Below are 22,724 nucleotides of genomic sequence, written 5' to 3'. Positions count from 1 at the left end.
AATTCTATGTTGCACAAATATAAACGTACTTCAGAAAGCTCCTATAAGCATCGTTCACTAGGAGTGTTGGATGGCTGTTACAGGTTTCCAGGCAAGAGTACGTTGTGATCTTACTCTTCCTTACGATTATGCTTTTGTTGGTGTGCGTTTTGTCTGCCCGCTATTCACTCGAAAGAGAGAAGGATTGGTAAAGACACGAGAGAAAACGCACCAAAGCGGTTCGAAGTGCGATCGTTTCTGTGCACGGTTTCAGAATCGAGAAAGTTTCCGCTGATGATGGCAGCGCCCGTGAGTTTTGTGAATGTGTAACCATGAAGTGAAGGTACTGAAAAGCAGTTGCAGGAGTTTTGTTTGGTTTATTGAAGCGTTGAATGAATTTATGTGAAGTGGACGTCGGGAGTGTGAAACTAAATCAAAACCAAATAGAGAAGATTTTGATTGTAAAGTAATATCTTCCTTTGTTTGAAGAATAACTGGTCAATGTGTGTGGTTATGAAAGAAATTCGGTGACTGTGATGTTGTTTACCAGAAAAGCGACAGCAGTTATACGTTGAAGATTAGTGCTTTGTTTTCGTGGCTAGGTACCAGTTAAGAAAGCTTTCGTGACCCTTATTTACGCCTTGATAGTTGAGCCATTAGCCAACTACGGCAGTAACAGTGGCAGTATCATCATCATCATCATCATTATCATCATCAACATCAACAACAAACTGAACAAAACGCGATAGAAAGGAAGGTACCAACCACAATAGCGACACCATCCAAATTATCTCAGTCGGTGTGTTTGAAAAGTTAAAGAAAGGCCAAAAAGAATGAAGATACGACAGGTTAGAAATAAGAAAAAGACGTAAAGAAAACAAGGATCGACAACAAAAATAATAACAACACTAGAGACGAGAACGACTAACCTGCAGATAGTGGAAATATTTGACGAGAGAAAACGGGACAGCATCAGGCGGAGAAACGGTTGTAGAAACCATGCTGGGGTTGTTCTCCGGCCGTCCGAATGAAGCATTATAAATCATAGGCTCCGTAGGGCTTTCGGGAACCTGTGCTGTGAGCAAATGGACAAACGATTTTGATGGAGAACTACGGTGGCGGGATGCGAACGCGGTGTCGATGCTTTTTTTCTTTCCTGCTTGACGGACGTGGAAGGCGGTACTGTAATGAACGGAATGGTTAAAAGCTCACCAGAGAAAGAAGTCCAAATAAATGAGAATGATGTATGGTTAGAGAGGTCGAAGTGCTATTAGGAAGGAACAGGGAATGAAGAGTTAGCAAAAGAGCAGTCCGTTGCGCAGTGGACGTAGTGGTGCTAACGCAAGGAAAACAGGGAAACTGGTATAACAATAATCTTTGGATATATCGGAATATAACGCAAGCGGTATTTTCTGTTTTGTTTGAGGTTTGCAGAGCTGTGTATGTGTTGAGTTTTTGTGTTGTTTGTGTGTATGTATTCTGTACGTGTGTATCTGTTAGTGTGTGAATAGTGAAGGGCACAAAAGGCCACAACTGAAAGGAAGCAACAAAAAATATATACATAAAAAGTAAAAAGAATAGTGCCGTGATTTTTGTGACCGAAGCAGTGGTGTGTAAACGGGATAGAGAAGATGAATGAAAACTTGCAGTCCATAGGGGAATGATTGTACCGATACGTTGGGTCAAAGCTGGGCGAAACAAAAACGACAAAAAACAGGAGAAGAAAAACGATTTCACAACCCAATAATTACAGCAAAACATAATCGTCTACCTTAGCGCCACAGTTGGTACAAAAAAAAAAAGAAATACCGATCCAAAATACACGATCATGATGAAAAAATAAACAATCATTCGAAGCAAAAAACGGTTGGTGTGCAAAAGTCGGTTGTAGATATTATTTGGAGGTCGACACCAAAAGGGTATAATTTATCGTACGCCTTACCAAGAAAAGGATAAACGAGTGATAAGGCGCGTGAAACCGCTTTGCGAATGTTCGTACGTCGTTCCTCAAACCACCCACCCGCATGGTGTTGGTTGATGTGACGGAGTGTGTGAGTGAGCATCGGCATAGTGCTTCGCCGAGCAAGATGGCCACCCTAGGCCTGTCGAAGGTATTCATCCTGGACAAGTACTTTACCGAGTTGCAAAAGTTTTGGGAAACGGAAAAAAAGCTGCAAGGTAAGCTGCCTGACGGAGAGCTATTCGCATTAAATAACAAACAGCTGAATTGATTCAGGGGGAAAAAAGTATAGCTTACAGCTCAAAAAGCACAAAAAATCCCATATTATTTGCTATACTCTGGAATTTCCTTACCGGCAGGTGGAACAGTAACATGGGCGTAATAAAAAAAAAGAGTCTCTACCATTGACCATTGAGCGAAAACAAAAGCCATACACTCTAATTAGAATATCCAACGCCATCAGTGTGCTTTTGCGCTGCACATATGCATCTGGTTTTCAGCAACACTACAACCATTGGAACGGTTTTCTTCTGCGCAAGACGGCGTTCTCGGCGCATAAGCTCGTTTCGCTGTTGCAGCCACAAAATTGGTTTGGCTCCTATCCGAACGTTCGCTGCGGATGAAGACTCGAATGTACGTTCAGCAAAACGATGCTTTGGTAAAAAAGTACCTCCACAGCGATACTGCCGTCGGTTTGCGATCTGGCGAGCCTAATGACGCACGTCATTAATTTTGAAACGAAATTATGCTATTTATATCGTTACTCATGAAAATGATTCCTACGCTGTACCATATAACCGGTAGCCAAAAAAAGCAACAAGAGGGGATGGAAAACAGACGTCTCAAATAACTTACAATGGCGTGTAGTGCGAGCGAGCAGTCAATTAATGAACCACGTTGTCGTAGCATTTTGGGTACGAACCGAAAAATGAACATAGCTCGTGACTAAGATATTGTCAACTATGATCTAAGGGAGAAAATCAGATAATAAACCCATGAAAAGGGTACAAGTAATTGCTTTCAATTTAGCTGAAGCCGAGATTTTATGGGCACTGATGATAAAACATTTTCTTCGAGAAGATTTTCTTACGCTATGAAGCAGTAGAAGCTGTTAATGTGATGGTGTCTAATTTTTTATTGGTTTATCTGATGTATTCTGTTGAATTGTTTACATTCGTTACGATTTTATGCACCTTTTTTGGTTGTGCAAAATCAAGCATCTTTAGTTTTTTACTTTGGTGCTGTTTAAATAAGGCGGATTCCTCAATAGTGTATTTAAAGTGAAACTTTCATCTTTTATGTTTAAGAAAAATGAGAGCGCACGAAAACGATGATACTGAAACGATGATAGTACGTATTTCGAAACCCGGACATCATACAGAAGTGCATTAAATGCACATGAACTGCACCGTCTCCCACCCTATCGGTAAGCTATTTCGGTCGGTTAATAAATGCAATCACTGATTTAACCTATCACGCGACTTGCTGCGTCCTAAACGATTGCGGCTGCAGCTACAGTGCTGGCTCAAGCCAGTACAGTATACAAAGGATGCCTTAAGCACTTTGGTTCGTGCATCTGTCTATCATCAATCGGAACCATGAGTTGAGAAGGTAGCAATTCATCCGCAAACGTTATGCAAACCAACTTTCGCGCTTGGTTTTCAAATGCATTTATCAGACAGATACCTACCTGCAGCTAAACATCAATTCTTTCGCGACGTACAAGCGAACTCATGCATTTGGGTTGGGTGTTGCATTCAGATCTTCGTTTGAATGAATCGTCTCAGGAATGGGGAAAAAAATCTTCTTAATTTTTCTGCGTTGCTGGGTATCGACTTCACGATGGATTTCTAATTATTGCCTCGTTCGTTTGAAGTCTTTTGTCGAGAGCCTTTTGCGTTTATCAAACGATCTTTCGTTAACGTCACTATTTTTTGCAGAGTGTGTGTTTCGGTAAGTGTCTGGCGTTGCAGGAAGAGTATCATGATGATGGTGATGATGCATCACAACAAGTATGTGGGACTTTCAGCTCGAAAAGAATGCATTTTATTTGTCTCGAAACGCATACAGGTCGACAAATTCTGGGCGAGATAGAGCGAGACTGCACAGTATAAAAAGGGAAACATCGTTCCGAAAATTATAACCTATACATTTTGCGTTCATTTTCAGTTCGCTCGTAGCCGGTTGTTGCGCTGATTGTGATTCTGGTGTTATTTAACGTTGCACGATTGCAAAACCGGGATGCAAGGAACCTTGAATCATTCATACGTCTCTTGATGCTCACAGCACTGTGCTAACTTTGCCCGGTTGAAGGTTGACGACGTCGGGCACTTTGAGAACGAGTGAAGGTTTTCTGCTGTTCTTAAGAAAGGTTGGCATTCTGGTGGTGAATCTTGGATCGAGGCTCGAAAATGGCCGCACCGGGTCTTGGTTGTTTTTATTTTGCACTACGCTTTGGTGCGTCGTTTCTTTCTTCTGCCTTTGGTTTGGGAGTTTGCGGCTGTAGGATCATCGCTGATCGTTGATCATCGTCGTTGACATGATCGTTGCGGCATGGTTAGTTTTAAGGTATTTTAGTTGATTTGTGCAATGGAAGTTGAAAAGTTGAGCGTGTTAAAAGTGTAGAAAGTAAACAAAGTGTTTGCTAAACTGAACCTGGACTACAAGTTTGAAGCGAATTATATGTGTGTGAAAAATATAACTGTTATATTTATATAACATCACTGATAATAAGACCGTGAAGTGAATTAAACATTTGATTTTGATGATGAATTTACACAACATGAAGTTATCATAGAAAAATGAATCTTGGCTCGTAGTTTTTGAAGCATAATTTAAACGATAATGCTTAATGTTGTACAATTTAAAAATACGTATAAAAAATTGTCAACATTAACACTAAAAAGTAAAACTTATAAGTTTCAAAATATTTTACAATGAAAATAAACTTCCCGATACGTAGTGCATATGCATGTCGTACGAAAAGCCAACATAACACAAGTGGCTTCATTACCGTCTCGCGTGACACAGCATGCAATGTGGTTGGCAAACGAGCTAAACGAGCGCACAAGCGGCGAACCTTCACAGCGATGGCGCACCCGGTAAACGGGATGCAAGTGGATGGTGTGTACGCAGACATCGTGGTGGATGTTCCGATTTCATGTTCGGAACTTGATTTCCCCGCTTCCATCCTACGGATACACTTCGCGCAATTTCTTATCCTTCCGTGTTTCTTCCCCCGAAGCGGAACAGAATTTATCGGCATATTCATTGGCTTTTAGCTGCAGCCGATCGAGGACGCCCTGATGACTGCCATTTGGCGCGCAATCGATGCATCTCTCTGGTCTCCTTGTGTGTCCTTCGATTCGTTTCCAAGAAATATGCCAAGCGCAAGTGTTTGTCGTTCCACTGCACCGACAAACGGATGAAAAACGACCTGCCCAGTGTATGGCAAAGATCGGCTACACCAGGGTCGATCGTGGTGCAGTTGGCGCAACAGGTCGGATGCAAACGGATACAATTTTCTTCGCTGCAGTGCAATGTTTATGCAATGATTTGTAGTGGCCATTTTTGTGTACGATTCTGTTGGCTTCGGCGTTGATTCGCCGCTCTTGCTGCATTTTTTTGTTGTTGTTGCCCCATTCCCTGTCTCTGTCATCCCTAGCTGCAACATCTATTGTGTTGCAGTGCAGCGACCATGGTTTGATGCAATGCAAGCTACACTTTGTGATGTTAGTATTCATTCCTGTTTGGTCACCATTCCGACCATTCCTTCACCAAACACCACCGTCACTGTTTTGCCCGTCTGGATCGATTTGTTTTGTTTACCTGAACGTAAAACGAGCCAAAGAACGAGTTGCGAATTTGGTTTTATTGCAAACATACGAAGTCTGCTATCTCATCTTTTGCATTCCGACGAATGTTTTGTTCTTGTGGGTTCCTGTATGTGAAGATGAAAAAGCACGAAACATTTTCCCATCAAGAAAGAGAGAGAGAGAGAGCGAAAGGGAGTGAGAGTGAGAGATAAGGGAGAGTGGTTGGGGAAGGGGTATATTCTCCACCCTACCTGGAATGCAAACCGATCGGTGGACCTGGTGGTGAAGATATTGAAGCTGAATAAAACAGAATTCACACACAGCACAAATTATATTCATACATAATTTATGTTAGTTTGTGGTACGGTGGTGGGTCTGTTTTCGTCTTCCCAATTTTTGTCTGATCCCGCAATGAACGTTGAGGCGTATCAAATTTCATTTTTATAATTAAATCCTGCCACTCGTTTGAAAGGTTATTGTTCTGTACGTTTTGAAACACACTGAAAAGGAGTTCATTTTTCAAGCAAGCAAACCAGCAAGCGAATTAATGCTTTTATATGTTTTCGCGAATGTCTGTTATGAGCAAAATTTGGAACAACAATGGAATATGAAAAATGGAAGAAAATTCAAACTTATATAACTACAAAACATAGAAAAAATTAACAGGAATAATGATTCATATTATACAACTCATATAATTGTAGAAAAGAGATTGGCAGGATCCTTTATACATGAAAACTGTTTCTTTACTTTCGATTTACTTTTTTCACTGGTTGGGTAAATCGATTTTACCGGACTGTACTAACCCACTTCGCTTCAAGCAGGGAACAAACATAATGAGTATGGCTTCCAGCAAATGGTGTTCATCTTGTGCAAACGAGACCTACCACGTTCCTGTGACTCCCACTGAGACCATGAGCGATTGTCAGCGCGAAACCTGAAAAACGTAAGCCAGCATCGTCGTTTGACCCTTTCTGCCTTTTATCCAACACAGTCCAGAGCCAGAAAGCTTTGTGCGGTTGGGCCAGATACAAAATCCTCTTACTGCACAGTCCACTCCCGTCCGTTGTTGTAAAACGTGGAGCTATGAACAGCTCTATAGCTATGAGCCCTATTTAGAAAGGGTCTTTTTTTCTAAACTTTACCAGCACTACTCAATGCAAGGCTGCATGCCAGTGGATGTAAGGGGCCAGCTCTTAAAACGGAGGTAGCTTTTTCGTTTGCGAATCAAAGCGAACAAAAGTTTGTCACGATTTCCCATTCCATGAGCGATCTTATTCGATGGTGGCAGGAATGGATATACTATTGCTCTTCTTTTTCGAATGTCTTTTGAGCAGTTTGTTTCGTTTTCACGTTTTAGCAGGAGATTGAACATAGTACAAGTGTTGTTTGTATAGCCTTGTGGCTGTTGGAAATATAACTTTAGCATAAAATATATTTGAAATATAACATTGAGGAAGAAATGAATTTATATTATAAACAAACACGATCAATTTGCTTTCGGTTTTATAAGTAGTATTTTATTCCCATCTTACCACATTACGCTACCTAAATGAAACTGCACCATACCCAGTTATCCAGAAGCATTCCATAAAATGCAACCAAACGCAACCAAACGGCAAAAAATGTCCCTGCGCAGAATAACATTCGCCCGCTGGCTGAGCTCGTAAACATACCTGATATCTGGGTAACGAAACAAAAATTTATTTTTATTGCAAATTTCCTTATGGAAAAGTAGCGTCTATACCAGCTGCGTAAAACGACGGGACCGGTTGACCGAACAACGAATGTGGTCGGCCGTTGCGATCTTCAAATGGTCCGATTCGTTGCCTCTGGGGGGAGGTTTGTACCGAACCAACGAGGTCGGATTGAAACGGTTTAAATTGGGGAGTTTACCTTCTCCAACGTACGGCTGGAGTTAGCTGGACTGACTGGTAGCTGAGCGCAAACCAACTGAAACGAAACGTGCAACCAAACCAATCAGAAATTGCGAGTGAGAGCCAATATAGGAGGGCAGGACGGAAAGCATTCTTATTGCTTCATAGCCAATTTTTGTATTTATGAGATGGGTATGCTTGGCAAAGTATTTTTTCACGCTACAAACACGTTCACAGTTGGTGTAGTGCGAACGTTTGTCAGCGCCACAGCAGCCTCGTGAAGGGAAATGTGCCACGCTGGTGGTAGTAAAAATAAAACTACTAAAGCCCACCGTTTTGCGACGACACAGTCGTACGTCAGGAATCGAACCTTTCTTTTCGCCTGCATCAAGCGCGTCCGGCCATTTGACGATGGACGAGTTTTCTATTCCAAGGTGCAGGAGCCAAACATGTAATCATCGTAAAACTCTCCCCGAATGACGAACCCATAAAAAAAACGATGTCCATGGTTCTCCAACGGAAAAGTTTGGTTCGAATGAGGCAAACCGCTATCAAGCGGCAACGGCAATTTTATCCACGTCATCGTGGTGGCTTTTGTTTGATTTGTTTGAATATGTTTACGAACTGCGAGGAAGAATTTTAATTACAGCTTTTAGTAGATTTCCTTTACGGTTAATTACAGCTTTGCGTAAAGATAAAATAACCAGTGAGCATATAGGCAAAACAAATATTTCACGTAACTATTTTTTAGGTATCATATTTCTTCAGAGCAAAGTGTAAATGTTTTAATACGGAAAAAAGAAACTCCTATGCACTGGTTAGTGATTAGTCTAAAGTGTAATTAGTAATTGTGTTCACCTGTTTGATAAGTTTTGCTCGCGAATGGACACATCCGGTGTTTCATCGATTAATGTCAACCCCTAGGGATGCTGTAATGATATCCATTACAGCACTTTGTAGATTACTTGTTGAAATGTCTGGGTGAGTTTTGAATTAGGTTAATTAGTGTGTTAGCATTATGAAGTAAGTAACCATTAAACCACATTCAGAAGATGAATGATGCATGTTTCTTAATATTTTTATTGTTCTAGATTTTGTATATTTTAATCGAAAATGTCGTCATATCATTGTTGTGATATTGATATAGAAACGAGACATGTGTGAATTTTAATTCCTGTGGCAAGCATTTACGAGCTTTGAAATTTAATTAGCCAAGAATGATAATGTGTACATAATGGCTGGAAAAAGTAGGGGAGCGAATAAGCTGAAAAGAGATTATACACTAAGGCAGGAAGATAAGGGTTGCGATGGTCCAGCTATCCAGGAAATCTTCCATCACCTGTCAGTGACAGCAGCAATTGCCGGTGCGGATGACAAGAGAAACTCGATTAGTAGCAGTCAGCGAACCTCACACGAGTTTATCTTTGCTTGCGTGTTGCCTCGTGGAAGAATATCATCGCACATGCGAGAAAACGTGTCGCGTAATGTGGAATGCAAAGCATTTTTTGTTCTGTGTTCGTTGATCGTTGATTTAAGGTTGATTAAATACCACGGACAAACCAAATAAACCAACTCTGTTACTCCAAAAACGGATCATTTGTCGCTGACAGATCAGTGACAGTTGATGAGTGTGAATCTGCTGTAGGAAGCTCAGGAAGAATAAATCATTAACTAACGACTTCAACGCGTGTTTATTGAATTCAAGAGGCGAACTTTTTTACGGTAGTTTTTTTATAATTTATAAAATATGAATTCACACAATTTATAAAATTTTATCACTAGTATTTTGGAATGTTAGTTTAATCGCCAAAAAATCATATAGGCGCATGTCAGCCAATGCTTCTAAAAAATCCAAAAAGGCATAAAATTATCGCTCAAAATATCTTATCGCATAAAGATTTTACCGTAAAGAAGCAGTTTTAGTTTTTGTTTCTACAAATTTGGCTTACCATTTCTAACTGTTTCTGGTCGAAAGGTCGAATACTATGAGCCGCACGTTAAAGATACAAAATGGTAGAAAATCATTCTCATCAGCAGCGGTTAATATACGGATTATCTTCTTAACGGAAACGCATCAAAACGAGCAACCGAAGTCTCGAATTTCACTCCATCTCCAAATGCTCCACAAGCTCTATCAATTGGCTAGCCAAATGATGATGATCAGATAGGGAACGAATCGAATGTGATTAAAGATTGAAGAAAAATCAAATCATCGAAAGAATGTTCGTGGGGTGCAAAACAAACGAATATGCCGAGATTTCATCGCATGGCAGAAACTTGGTTAGTTTTCTGGGGAGCTTGTCAGGAATGATTAAGATTATTTTTGCACACTGTGTTAGGTTGTTATCAACATCCAGCATCAACTGTATAAAGCCAAGTATTTTATGGTTTATTAAATATTTTACAAAATCTGTGATCGAATACGGATTTCGTGGTTTTTTTTTCACTACAATTATTGCAGAACATTCACAGAGCACGGTTAGTAACGTGTACTTTTAGGCATTCCGTTTCTGATGGCATTAAATTTTGGAGTTTTTTTGAACCCGTCTCGTATTGTCAAGATAAAATCTGTTCCTCGTTTGATAGCTTGACGATGTGACTAAACTCCACCGATCATATCGAACAAAAACCAGTTATACTCCCTTACACTTTGCGGACATTGCTGGGAAATAGCGTACCAGGTTCGGGAACACGACGAGAACCAGTCAAATGTTTTGATCGGGTCGTTTATTTTGTTTCGATCTCCACCTCTGTCACTCGTTCCGAATGACGACGCGAAAGATAACATGGATAACCTTAGCTTGCTGCGGTCATCGCGCGACCAACTTGTTTGGAACATTGGTGACAGCTGAAGAAAACTTTCTTCTCAAAGGACTTGTTTGAACCGCTCGAAAACACTGGGTATTGCGCGCATCCGAAAGCGCCTTGACCAGCTGAGTATGCAGATATGCTGTTATTTGCATAAATTTTGTGTCGATCCATTGAATTAATTGTATCGCATATTTCATTCATTTCTCCGAACCCATCGTACTTTGAAAGCTACCCATTGCTCAGAAGGTGTCTTATGGGCATTACTATGAAAGATTCCGATGTAACAAGAGACCGCGGGAACGGAAGAAAAATGAGCACTTGACTTACAATGAACCTCAATCGTTTCACCATTCCTTTCTCAATAAGATGGGCATCAGATGAACAGAAAATCAAATAGGACTAGCAAAATGGTGAAGTTCAATCCAACAGTGCATAGAAACACCCATCCAACCGCTTCATAACGAATATCAACGAATTTTTCGTAAAACGAACAATCTCTAATGCTGCGAAAATACTGAAAAATTGAGTTTCAATTAGGGATTTAACGAAGCCTCGAAGAACTTTTGATATAGCAAACCCTTTACGATAAGAGCAACAAATAAAATAAAACAAATTTTCAATCAATAGAGGAAATTAAGAAGGTGTTGGAAGGATGGGATGTTGTTTCGTCATATATAAGCTAATATCATTCTGACGATGGAGTGACTCTACATGTGAATGAGTTATTTGAGACAAATTTAGTATAAAAATACCAATTAACCATTTAACCATCATGAAAATAAATGCGTTCAATGGTCAAGCATAAATTGAACATATCTGAACATCATAGTGAACATATCTTTATTTATTCAGGAGCTTTACTTAAAATATCCAATTTACTGACAGGAAAGATTCTCCCTTATACTCTCATCATCAGAAAATCTGGCCCGATGCTAAATTTCACAGACTTCGGTACAACCAAAAATAATACCGTTCTACATCGAGCTACAGGTTCCGTTTCAGTACCCCTACCAAAAACCTTCCACTGTGTCCCACAGGGCACGTTATTTCACGCGCCAATTTATTGCGCCAGAATCGCGCTGTTCCGTAGATGGGTGATTAATTGATGACACTGGGACAAACACTGAGATCGCTTGCTCTTCTTTTCGGTAGATTTTATTTCGGTTTGCTGTCGTTCGCGTAGTACCATCGTTCAATTGATCGCTACTTCTTCTGAACTTTGGGGAATCTGTCGCTGCAAGCAATGGTACGATGGTGACGAAGGCATCCAATTTGGGCAGGTGCCGAAATCGTTAATTTGCTCTCCTGTTGCCGCGCTGGTTTCGCTTGTTGATGCATCACCAGCATCGATCGATGATTGGACGGTTTCGAATCGTAAGAACCAGCGTTTGCCATTTTCTCTGAGACGTATTTATTTATTTTTTTATTATACCTACCTGTGATCGTACATTCAGGGGTTCTTGACTCCGTTTCACCATCGTATTGGTTGTTCGCGATGGGTGTGTATAATAATTTCAATATCTGATGCGTAGATAATACGGTGAGATCGATTGAAACTGGACCGTACAGAAGCGGTCGTGAAATGTTGAAACGAATCGTTGAGTGTAACGAACCGTACATTTGTTAATTGGATGTCGGAACGAATTCGATTAGATTTCAGTAAGGGGAAGATCCTTTACGTTCGATCGTGTAACATAATAGACGTTGTCAGTTTTTGGTTCATTCCGATGAATTACAGACCGGATTCGATGGATTGATACAATTTTTCATGGGATGAGACTTTCGCTTCAAAGTTTTCGTATAATATTTTTAGTACCGATTATTTTCTTAGGACAAAGATCACAAGCGGCTGAAGTCTTCAGTCTATGTTGACACATTTTTTTTGTCTTTGGCATGTTGACGTCCAATTTAACGGTACGTTATCCTCAAACAAGCAGGTCATCCATAGCCCGCAGACATAAGGCAAAAAAGCTTTGTAACGAATTTTGCGCACCAAACACAGAGGATTAACCGATGGCGAACCGCACGCTAGCAGCAAGCAAAAGAAAGCGTACATAACTTGCGTGTGAGAGCAGATAACACGTGAACTGACAAAGGCGTAGCCCCTCGGGCATGGTGGTGAGTTCGATCATCGGCTTCTACAGTTGCTTTTGACGTACGATCCACTTGTCGTGTGTGTCTGCCATCATCGTCTTCTAGACAGTGCTGTGGAGTGAAATCGACGCAGGGCCTTACTTTATCCCAATTAACCTTATCCACAAGGGGTCCCGATCATCAGCGGCGAATTCTTCGGAATCGTTCGTCCAAAGAGTCCATTCGCCTGTTCCTTTTTCGGGAGAACGACGCTCGACGGACTAGCGGTTTGGTTAATCTTTTTTACTGGATCGACCAGATGGGATAGGTTGGAGACTTTAGTGGGACGCCACCTGAGCACAGGAGGATCGTTTCATCCAAAGATGCAACACGTTAGTGTGTAGAGCATATACAAAAACAAGCTACAAATCGACAGGATCAGTGAAGAAGGGAGTGGACTCCCCGAACAGGCTATCTGTCGGTAAAACCTGTGTGCTGTGCGACGATCTGCAATGAAGCTCAAGTTTTCTCTACATCTTTCATTCACTAGAGTTGACGATCATATCGCATTCGGTTTAGGCCGGAGTCTCAAAACTGGAAGGAATGCTTGCTAGAGGATCGTGGAGATTTTCTAGATACTTTGATCATGAATAGCAAAACCAAACATTGCTCAAAACTTTTCTGTTCTCTCATGATTATATCCATTACGCAGGAATCTTTCCAGCAAGAAGAAAGGAGATGGCAAAACAGCAGAAGTAGACTCGCCAGTATCGAAAATATTTAGCGTCGTAACTGGATTTCGACAGAAGATAGAAACTATTATCTGAGCCCTTTAGCCCTAGTCCAGCGTCACCTTGCTTGCCTACTTTCTTCGGAACTCGATCTATGGAAGGTTATGTTAGCCTAGCTGGTCAGCCAGTTTGACCACTCGACGGTTTAAATTATCAGCGCACGTTTCCAGTTACTGCGATGGAGTGAGACTACAGGTTCAACTCTTAGCGATGGACTATTAGCGCTCTAATGATTACCATTAATGAAAGAACTTTTTTCGTCGGTAAATGATTGTTGTTTTTTCTGGGGTTTTACAAACTCCTCACCATGTGTTGAACTCGAGAAGACACCATTCTCTCTTGCTAGTTTGGATTGAACAGAACTGTGGAGTCGGGGGACTCTAGAGATTATCTTTGGTAAGACTTCTTAAGGTACTCTTATATAAACTTTCGCAGCGGTCCATGCTTATAATATATACGATGTTACTCTAGTGTCTACTTTAAACACGCTACAATATATTCAACGAAACTTGTGAACCCCATTAAGGTGTTAAGCGCACATTTGGTACCTTCCTATTCTTTCTTCGACTGGATACTTTTCGAATGATCTAACGAAACAAAATGTTCCGTTCGAAAATGTACTTACTGTACCGCTTGCTTGTTTGTGTGCCGGTAACCCAAACAAACAGCCTATCGTTTCGTTAACGGTGGCAGTATTTAGCGCTAGATTGAAAGAATCTTAAGTAGACAGTAGGAGAAACAAAAAAAGTACAAATAAAACCACCTACTCTAATGGACTGCAAAGTGCAATAAGCAACTAAATATAGCTACCGCTACTGTTACTGGGCACACCAGTTACACACGAATGACTTTGACGCTGGTGGCATTGATGGAGAGAGTAGAAATTATGCTACGAGCGATTTGCTCAGTACTTGACCGAGCTTTGCATTCAATTGACTGTACTTATCCCTGGTCGTAAGCGTTTGTTTACTATACATTATTGGAACTATGTGAATATATAAAATGAATGGTAAAGATTTTTCAGTCAAAGTATTCCCAAAACTTCTCAAGATCTTCCCATATAGATTTGTATCCATAGTTTCGTTTAATAAACAAACTAGGATTTCTGGTCAAATCACAACATATTTAATAAAGTTCTACATTAGTCCAACTCTACACTAATTATATGTTATCATTATCATCATTATCATCATTATTTTACCTATCTGCTATATTATTTAACTATATTACAAGACAAGCTTGTACTTTTTACTCTTTCATTTGTTCACGAGGTAGTAGGATATCGGTAAGATCGCTCAGCGTGTTTTGTGTGTAGACCCATATCATCGATTTACACGGTCAGATATAATTCCTAGTACTTTCTGCTAATGCAATACATAACATCTAGTTAAGGAATGTGCTCAATACTTCTCTATCTCTTGAATGTTAACGCTTCCCTCTATGCGCACACTTGGTGGATCGAATAGATGATCAGCTCTAAAATCTCTTCTCTGATCGCCGTCTCACAACAACGCATCGCATCGCAGAACAAATTTCAAGATGGTCGTTGGATGGTCGATGGAGAAAAAACTCATAACCTCCATAAAGTCTTCTTTTCGGTTATTCGTGTTACGTTGTATGTTTATTCGCAGTACGACCTCTTCCTCCTTCCAAGCTGTTTCGAGTAAGGCGCGAAGATTCGCTCGGATCGCTAACAGCTGTGTGCGATGATGCGATGATGGCCCGCCCGGTAAAACAACGAAAGGAACCAACCATCATCCATATCGGGCATGAGCTGGTCGTTGAACTTGGCGTTGGTTGCTCTGGCTAATGGGTCTTCTCTGCCGTCGCGTGTTTTCTACCGGACGGATGTCCCACTTCTTAGCGAGCCCTTCATAGCGTGTGACCTACGTACAATATGTCCGCACTCACTGTCGCATCTATGGTTTGTTGTTATTGGATGGACGGTTAGAAAGTGGCCGTGACAAAAGCCTTCCTAAGATGCGCATCAACTTCGCTGTTTAATTCCTTAGTCAAAGCTAAAGAAACGCATGATGTTTCGCGCACGTTTCCGATGCGAGATAGTTGGACGTCAGCTAGGAAAACGTTGGAAACTGAGGAAAGTGTTGGTCGAGTCGTTGAAATCTCCGGTTATCATTAGCGGCGTGGAACGTGCTTCGATGGAGATGTAAATTTTATTAACGGCCATTATAGCACACAGTTTTCCTTTCTCTTCTTTTTATTGAGGTACTGCATATGGTATCTTGAGTATACCATAAGAGAAAAAAAGCATCCTAAAGAGAATTCCTTCGTTGTCTTATGTTGTGGCACGGTAAGCTTATTTTTATGTTTAAATTTGTATTAAATGAAATATTTTTTATTATTAGAATTGTTTTTTTGTGATGCTTGGCGTAATTACATTTGATGTTTAATAGATTCCACCAGCAGATGATTTTTAGTAACTCTGTGCAAAAAATAAATTTCCACTCTTATTATTTTCCGAATTGCTTAATTAACGATGTACTAATTGGACGTAATAAAAACATTGGACTTTCTTGAAAAAAGCGTTGGAGAGCATATGTCGGAAGAGTTAAAATTCCGATTTGTTTATTTGTAGGATGTGTTAAGAAAATGAGCGATCCTGAGCAATTTCTTCTGCCCACCTACAGCGTTACCGATGAAAGATCGCTTGTGCTTTGACCCTTCTCATCCACGATCCCGGCGTTAACAGCTCATTTTGAGGAGGAAAATCTCATACATTACCTGCATACACATAGCATCACCTTCATCTTCTGTGTCTGGCAGCGGTATTTGTTGCGCTTTGTGCACCTTTTTGCTGGGTTGCTTTATTGTCGGCACTTCGTTTGTTCGCAAGATGTCCGCTAAATGAGGCAGCATAAAACATATCATTACGCTTTATGTTTATAATAAAACCGTTAATGAAAAACTATCACGAACACGTGAACGATGGCAAACGGTGCGACTTGGATGTAATAAACAGAAATGCATAAAATTCGCGTCGCTTGAATTGCAGTGCGAAATACCGACTGCATGCAGACAAGTGAACCCGAGACGTCCTGCGGGTTACAAAAAAAATACATACAAGAGAACCCCAAGCTATCTCTTGAACGGGTGTCGGTTGTTATCTTTACCGCGACCGAACCATGGGTGTGAAATGGGGCCACGTACGCAATCCAAAGCAACGCAGATTTAGCGCAACTTTCGCCTCAAAAACGTTTCGAATATCCATGCGTGTGTTGCGTTGCAAAAACTAAAAGAAGTTACAAACCCTACCGGGCAAACGGTGCAATCAAACCATGCCAGGCACCGGATCGCTCCCGTAAGCAGCAATCCGAAGTCAATTATTTCGTAATGCTTATTTACGAAATGATGGCCTTTGGGGGGTTGTTCCGCGTTGCGTTACGGTTTTCGGGAAGCTCGTACCCGCCCTGAAGGAGCGTTCGGTCGCTGCTCTCTGTAGCTGTGATTATCATAACGGGAATCGCTAGGCATGGAAAAGATGGGTTCCCCCGGTGGAGGTTTGCAGTTCAACCCGGCCGATCACGATTCGGCGATTTCCGCAAATTGGTCGCCTGCAGAAGTCAAACGAATGCATTGCATCGTAGGTAGCGCAAAGCTTACAAGGTTAAAAATATGTCACACCACATCACCAAAGCCGGTGTGAAAAGTGGTACGCACGAACTGCTTGCCTCGGTGGACGGATGGATGTCTAAATTGGGGTGAATGTGTATGCGTTCCCGTGCTGCCGTATCCTACATTCTGAGTCCCACCACGATTGAGCTCGGGAACACTTCGCAAGTCCGGCATTCCGACAAACAATCCATGTGAGCCACGTATCTTTTCAAACTCACCTCGACGTGAATCCAAGTGGTGTGATTGGAGAATTTTAATGATATAATAAGATTAAGATCAATCCTATCGATTGCTCGTCGTTCCAGCGCAGCTGACGCCATGTCTTAAGAAGCACAGTACTGCCCATTCTCGTTTGGCTCATTCGCTCCATTCACCCTGCATGATGATACATGCAATACGAGCGGTACAGGGAAATGGGATGGAAAACCCTGGAAGCTGAAGAACTGGCGCGCAATTATCTGAGCGCATGTACGCGCAAGGAAGTGAATGAAATCGCGTGGCAGGGAACGGCAAGGTTTGTGTTGGATAGCATGTTCCGATACGTTGCGTGTATCTGGATCAGTGAAGGGGTATTCTGTCTGTCCAGGGTGTCATTATGCCTCAGTATGTGCGTGAGCGATTGACGGGCACAGACATTGGACGAGTACAGCATGCCATGGAAAATTCAAGCACACGCAAACGTACCCCGTAGCCACTGTAAAGGGTATTGATATTCCGCCGCTTGAACAAACCAACGCAATAAGCGTTATTTATTTCCTTTCCACATTATCTGGAGTATTGTAATTTGATCGTAACAAGTTGATTTTTCCGTACCATTCAGGATGGACTTTTGACATCCGCTAAGAACTTGCTGATACAACAGTGAATGAATAACGTATCATTTTTGATATTTTATAGAGATATATTTGTTTTTAATAAAATACCCACAGAAACCTCAAACGACCGTTTGCTCCATTTCCAGATGCATCTTCATCGAACGAAGCCGTCCACCTGCAGCAAAGACTGAAGAGCCTCAGCTCAGAGTTAGTTACGCTGAGGAACCGACTGCACACCGGCGGTCAGCCCACAGGAACCGGACCCAATGGAGGCGGTGTCTCGGTCGGCGGTGGAACAGTAGTATCACCAACATCGGCACCAAATACTAACAACACCGGTTCGAATCACAATGTTGGAACGCATGGTACGGCCGGTCTGGCGGCACACGCGAACAACACGTCCAGTAACAACGGTCTCATAACGACCACGGTCGGAGCCAACGGGATCAATGTGCTACCACATCTTGCCACCGGGTGTCCCAATAGCACCAACAACAGCAACTCCACCAACAGCGCTACCAATAATGCTAAGGTAAGTCAAAAGCATGAAACAACCCCACGGACCACATTTGAATACTGAGCCGAGTGAACGAACTGCGGCTGAAAATTGATTCTCTATCGATTGATTTATCGTTATATTTGGGTCTTTCGGGATATTGCATGTGGCTGGCTTAAACGTTCATTTCATGGCTTTAAACTTATACTCCCATATGGTCTACTTTTCGTATCCACGTATCCGACAGAACCACATGCTAGTGACGAGTGCAACCCAGTGCATACCTGCGAACCAGGTGGGAAACAATCTGAACGCCTCGCAACCTAATGTCAACGTCTTGCCAATCGTTTCACCAAGAAATACCTCAATTCCGTACCCTTTGCCACATCATAATGTCAGCAGCGGCACAATGCTTCATGGAGGTGAGTAACAGAGAGGTGTTATTTAGAGGCATTGCGCTCAACTCATGGGAATTTAGATGATGTAAGAAACCCGGGATGACTTGGAAGCTTAGATGTAGTGGCGCAGATCTTTTTACACGACACCAGCAGTACCAAATCCCATCCGGCATCCCGGATTATCCCGGAACTGTTATCCCGTAACTAAGAGGAATTTAAAGTAAATGGAAACCCAGTAATAAAATGTCAGAATATCCGCAGGTTGTAATGTAGAATAAGGAGGAGGAGACTACAAAAGTTTATTATTTCTTTGGACTTTGAAGGAAATTGGATGATTTAGTCATTTGCTTGTTGTTGTTATTTTCAGTCAGCTCTAATGACTGTTTATTTGTATTTTCTTTAAAGATCGTACACATAGATCATCTGAACATAGCGTGTATTGCACCTTTTTTATCTCAAAAACCTTTATAAGGATGTAAGCAAATTTATTCGCTTCTCAATGAAATCGCTTGGTAAACTGCAAAAAGTGGTGACTTTTTACTTTCCAAGCTTTACATGCTTTTTTGTATCCCTATACGTCCAATAACTCCAACAACCTGGTTATCCTTCAACATCTGGGTACAGAGCGATAGAACAGAAATCTTCATCAACAAATCTCCGAATGACCCTGAACATATTACATCCGAGCTTCACATTCTGTGACTTGAATTCGCTTGCAGGCCGCGTACGCGATCATCCATCAGCCGTCCAACCTGAGCGGCATAGTAATTTGTTCGTGTCCGTGCAAATCGTTCGGGTACGTTCTGCTTCTTGCGCGAGCCCATCGTAGTAAAACGATGGCAGTGACTGATGCGACCGCGACTCATCGTTGCATAATGCTGGTACCTGGGGAGCCGATGTGGCTTGTTCTTCGTGTACGGGGCCCTATGCTTCACGTCCTCAGCGAAACGGCCATGATTATAGTTCATTTTACTTTCGTTCACGTCCCAGCGGGAACGGAGAAAGAATGCGAGACTTTTATTTTTGACTTTTGCACGCTTGGAGATGACCGGTATTAATAATAAGTAATACCGCGCATGCCGCATTGCATGTCGGTGAACATGTTGTTTAAATTATAGCGCATATAATTTGTTTTATTCGAGAAGCATAAATCAGAACGAAGCGAAGAGAGGTTGCCATTTAAACAATAATAAACAAATCCAAAACAAGTATATTGTATAATACAATACATGCCTTAGCAATATCATCCAACCACATGAAGGAACGGTACGTGTAAAATTGGCTCTTCAGAATTCTGTCCTGATGGAACGAACGATTTCATCAATATCACAGAGAGATTAGGAACACTTGCTAGTATGGTCGGATATATTACAGTTGAAAAATCTCAACAGCGGTACTGAAACCTGTCGCTGTGCAGCCTTAATCACTGATGCTAACTATTCCGTTGAAGGGTCATTTGAATATTTGGAAATTTATGAGCCATCCAGCTGTGAGGCTGTAGAGCTAGTAGGCGAAAGTTACAGCCATTATCATGGCTACGACTAAGTTCGCCTCTTTCTAACCAGTAGACTAACATGTCCAGTCAGGATAAGTATATGCGTAAGCTATTAAAGTGAGAAATGGTGCAGCATTACTTGACACCGTTAAGCCCTCCAGGTGAGGATGCGGAGAACTAGTCTTGCGGTGTCGATTCAATCCCCGAGTAGATTGTACGAATTTGTCTGACTCCTTTAGTTAGTTATGAATCGATTTTAATCAACAGTTTAATGTGGAATAATTAGTTTAACGCAGTAGGACATCGAACCTATCGGGAATTGATGTAATTTTGATGTAAATTATGAGCTTCAAACAAACATTGTAATCAGAGCCGGCTAGCAATGGTCACTTTCTACCACTACTATTACTTCTGTTTGAACGGTCACTAATTTTTCCTTGTCTATTATCAGATACGATACCATGCGGTGGTACGCTTCCGAGGCGTACAGCGATGGGCTTCGGTGGCAACTCGGTTCAGTACAACGTGGGCGGACATGCTGGTAGCGGTGGACTTGGTACAATCGTCTCGCCTAGCGGAGGTGGATCCGGAACACTGCTGGCCGGTACTGGGCCAACCACAACCCATTTCCGAGACCGGCAGGAGAGCACTGGTACTAACGAGATGGACGATCTGATCCATCTACCTGGACCGCTTACCGAGGATGCCGTCATGCGTACGTTGCACAATCGTTTCAACGATGGGAAATATTTCGTAAGTATCTTAGAAAATATCGTATGAAAATCTATCAAACTGTCATACATTTCATACAAAAGGAATGGGAACGGCAAAGGCTGGTCGGATGAAGGCTGTGAAAACGGATAGTTTAGTGTTATTGTTTGTTGATCGTTGATCAAAACCTGGTATCCATCAATCATGGACTAAGGGTTGCGCTTGCTTTTGTGGGAACTAGTGTAATCAGATTCTGGTGTTAAATTTAGCACAGGTTTAAAATGGTTGTCCATCATGTGATATACATTCTGTAAGGTTAACTTGAACAAACACAAACTCCGCGTGTAGCATATATCTACCCACACGTCGAATTGAACCCACCTTCGCTGGTCCACTTTCGCCCAATCATTCTGAGGTTTAACAGTAATTAAAAACAGAGAAATAAACACAACATTCATTAAAACACGCACAACGGGTAAAGAGTTTACGACCCAAAGAAACCAAAATAGTGAAAATAAACTCTAAGTAGTAAGCTTAACCGAATCAACTGACCCGCTTTTCTGAAGCGTTTCTCGCCCGTTTGGACCATGCTTTGGGTTTACTTTTATTTTCCATTTTCCTTTCACTGTTCATCGTATGCAGACTGGTGGAAAACAATTAAACAATCAAACATTAAACAATGATCGCGAATACATGTCAGGGTCAGCAGTGTGTGCCTTCGTGATCAGTGCTGCTGTGTAGTTGCGCACGCGTGTGGAAGAAAAATTGACTTTTCCTTCAGAAAAACTCGAAATGTGTCGAAATTCATCCTCCAAAGCTGATTGCTTCGGGGCAACATCGATGGAAGAAACCAAAAAATGAATGTGAAAATGTAAATTGAGCTCACAAAATTCACTTTTTACATCGTCTGCTACAACGTTTGTTTCACGTTTCCCTCCGCTTTCCTCACGCTGATCAGATGGGTTGGGCTTGATTAAAGAATTAGTTTTAATGAACAGTATTACCGATGGTCCGCTTCAATGGGTTCACCCCAAATCTAGGTTGCCATTTTTCTTCACCCAAGGTGCCGTTTCCATTTCGTGACTATGATGGTCGTCGTATGGTGATTTTTCTTTCGCCCATGTTGACGTCCACTTTCGGACATTTTCCTTGATTGTGAGGATCGTTTAGCTGGAAATTGTTTACATTTTCCTGTCCGTTTTCTCACGGCATCCATCAACAACCATACATTTTAGGGGCTGAAGTGAAATTCATGTGCTTAGGTTTTTGTGGATGGAAACAATGAAAATGTTCGGGAAATTTTCGCAAGACTTCCGCCAACTGGTTCACGGTAATTTTGTTGCCAGTAACCAATCTTTAAAAAAAAAACCCAACGCTGATCGTGATTGTGGCTTCAGTATCGAACAATGATGCCGCCGTCGATCGTGGTCTAACTTGTTTGATGGATGGTTCGATCGATTTTCGGACCACATGTGTGTGTATGTGTGTATCACGGAGAGAGGGAAGAAATTGCAATCATTCATTTTGCTGACAATTGAGATTAGTTTCAGTAGGAAGAAACAGAGAACGAGAGATCGAGTAAAGAAAGTGAGTCTTTCACGCCACATTCGCACATCGATGATGGACGACGCTTTGATCATGCCGAAGGAAAATGAAAAGTGAATCAAACGTTGACCAAATTGGGGACATTGGAAAGTGAAGGGTTTAACAAAAAGGAAGCAATTGAATTGTTTACAACGAAGATTTAAATCAACACACATATGGCACATACATCGTAATAAGCTAGACTGCATGAAATTGAAAATCTGTTTGAAAACAGCCTTTCTCCGAATACGTTTAAATACGTGCACCTGTTTAAGTTAAGCAAAAC

At 41.5% G+C, this 22,724-nt stretch overlaps 1 protein-coding gene across 2 annotated transcripts in view; it reads left to right on the top strand.

Annotated features, from left to right (window-relative positions):
* The window catches only part of LOC125766107 (unconventional myosin-Ia), a 34,638-nt gene that overhangs the window by 2,543 nt on the left and 9,371 nt on the right, over positions 1 to 22,724 (top strand). The window contains exons 1-5 of one of the 2 annotated variants that reach the window (XM_049431747.1): positions 42 to 322; positions 1,414 to 2,157; positions 17,901 to 18,286; positions 18,498 to 18,672; positions 20,595 to 20,896. In XM_049431747.1, coding sequence (XP_049287704.1) covers positions 2,004 to 2,157; positions 17,901 to 18,286; positions 18,498 to 18,672; positions 20,595 to 20,896 — 1,017 coding nt within the window. In that variant the 5' untranslated portion in view covers positions 42 to 322; positions 1,414 to 2,003. Of the gene's footprint in view, positions 1 to 41; positions 323 to 1,413; positions 2,158 to 17,900; positions 18,287 to 18,497; positions 18,673 to 20,594; positions 20,897 to 22,724 lie in introns of those variants that run through there. The other variant, XM_049431748.1, reaches the window with a different exon arrangement.

Source organism: Anopheles funestus, chromosome 2RL (genome assembly GCF_943734845.2).
Source record: "Anopheles funestus chromosome 2RL, idAnoFuneDA-416_04, whole genome shotgun sequence".
NCBI lineage: Eukaryota > Metazoa > Arthropoda > Insecta > Diptera > Culicidae > Anopheles > Anopheles funestus.
This window is presented reverse-complemented; position numbering and strand designations above follow the sequence as displayed.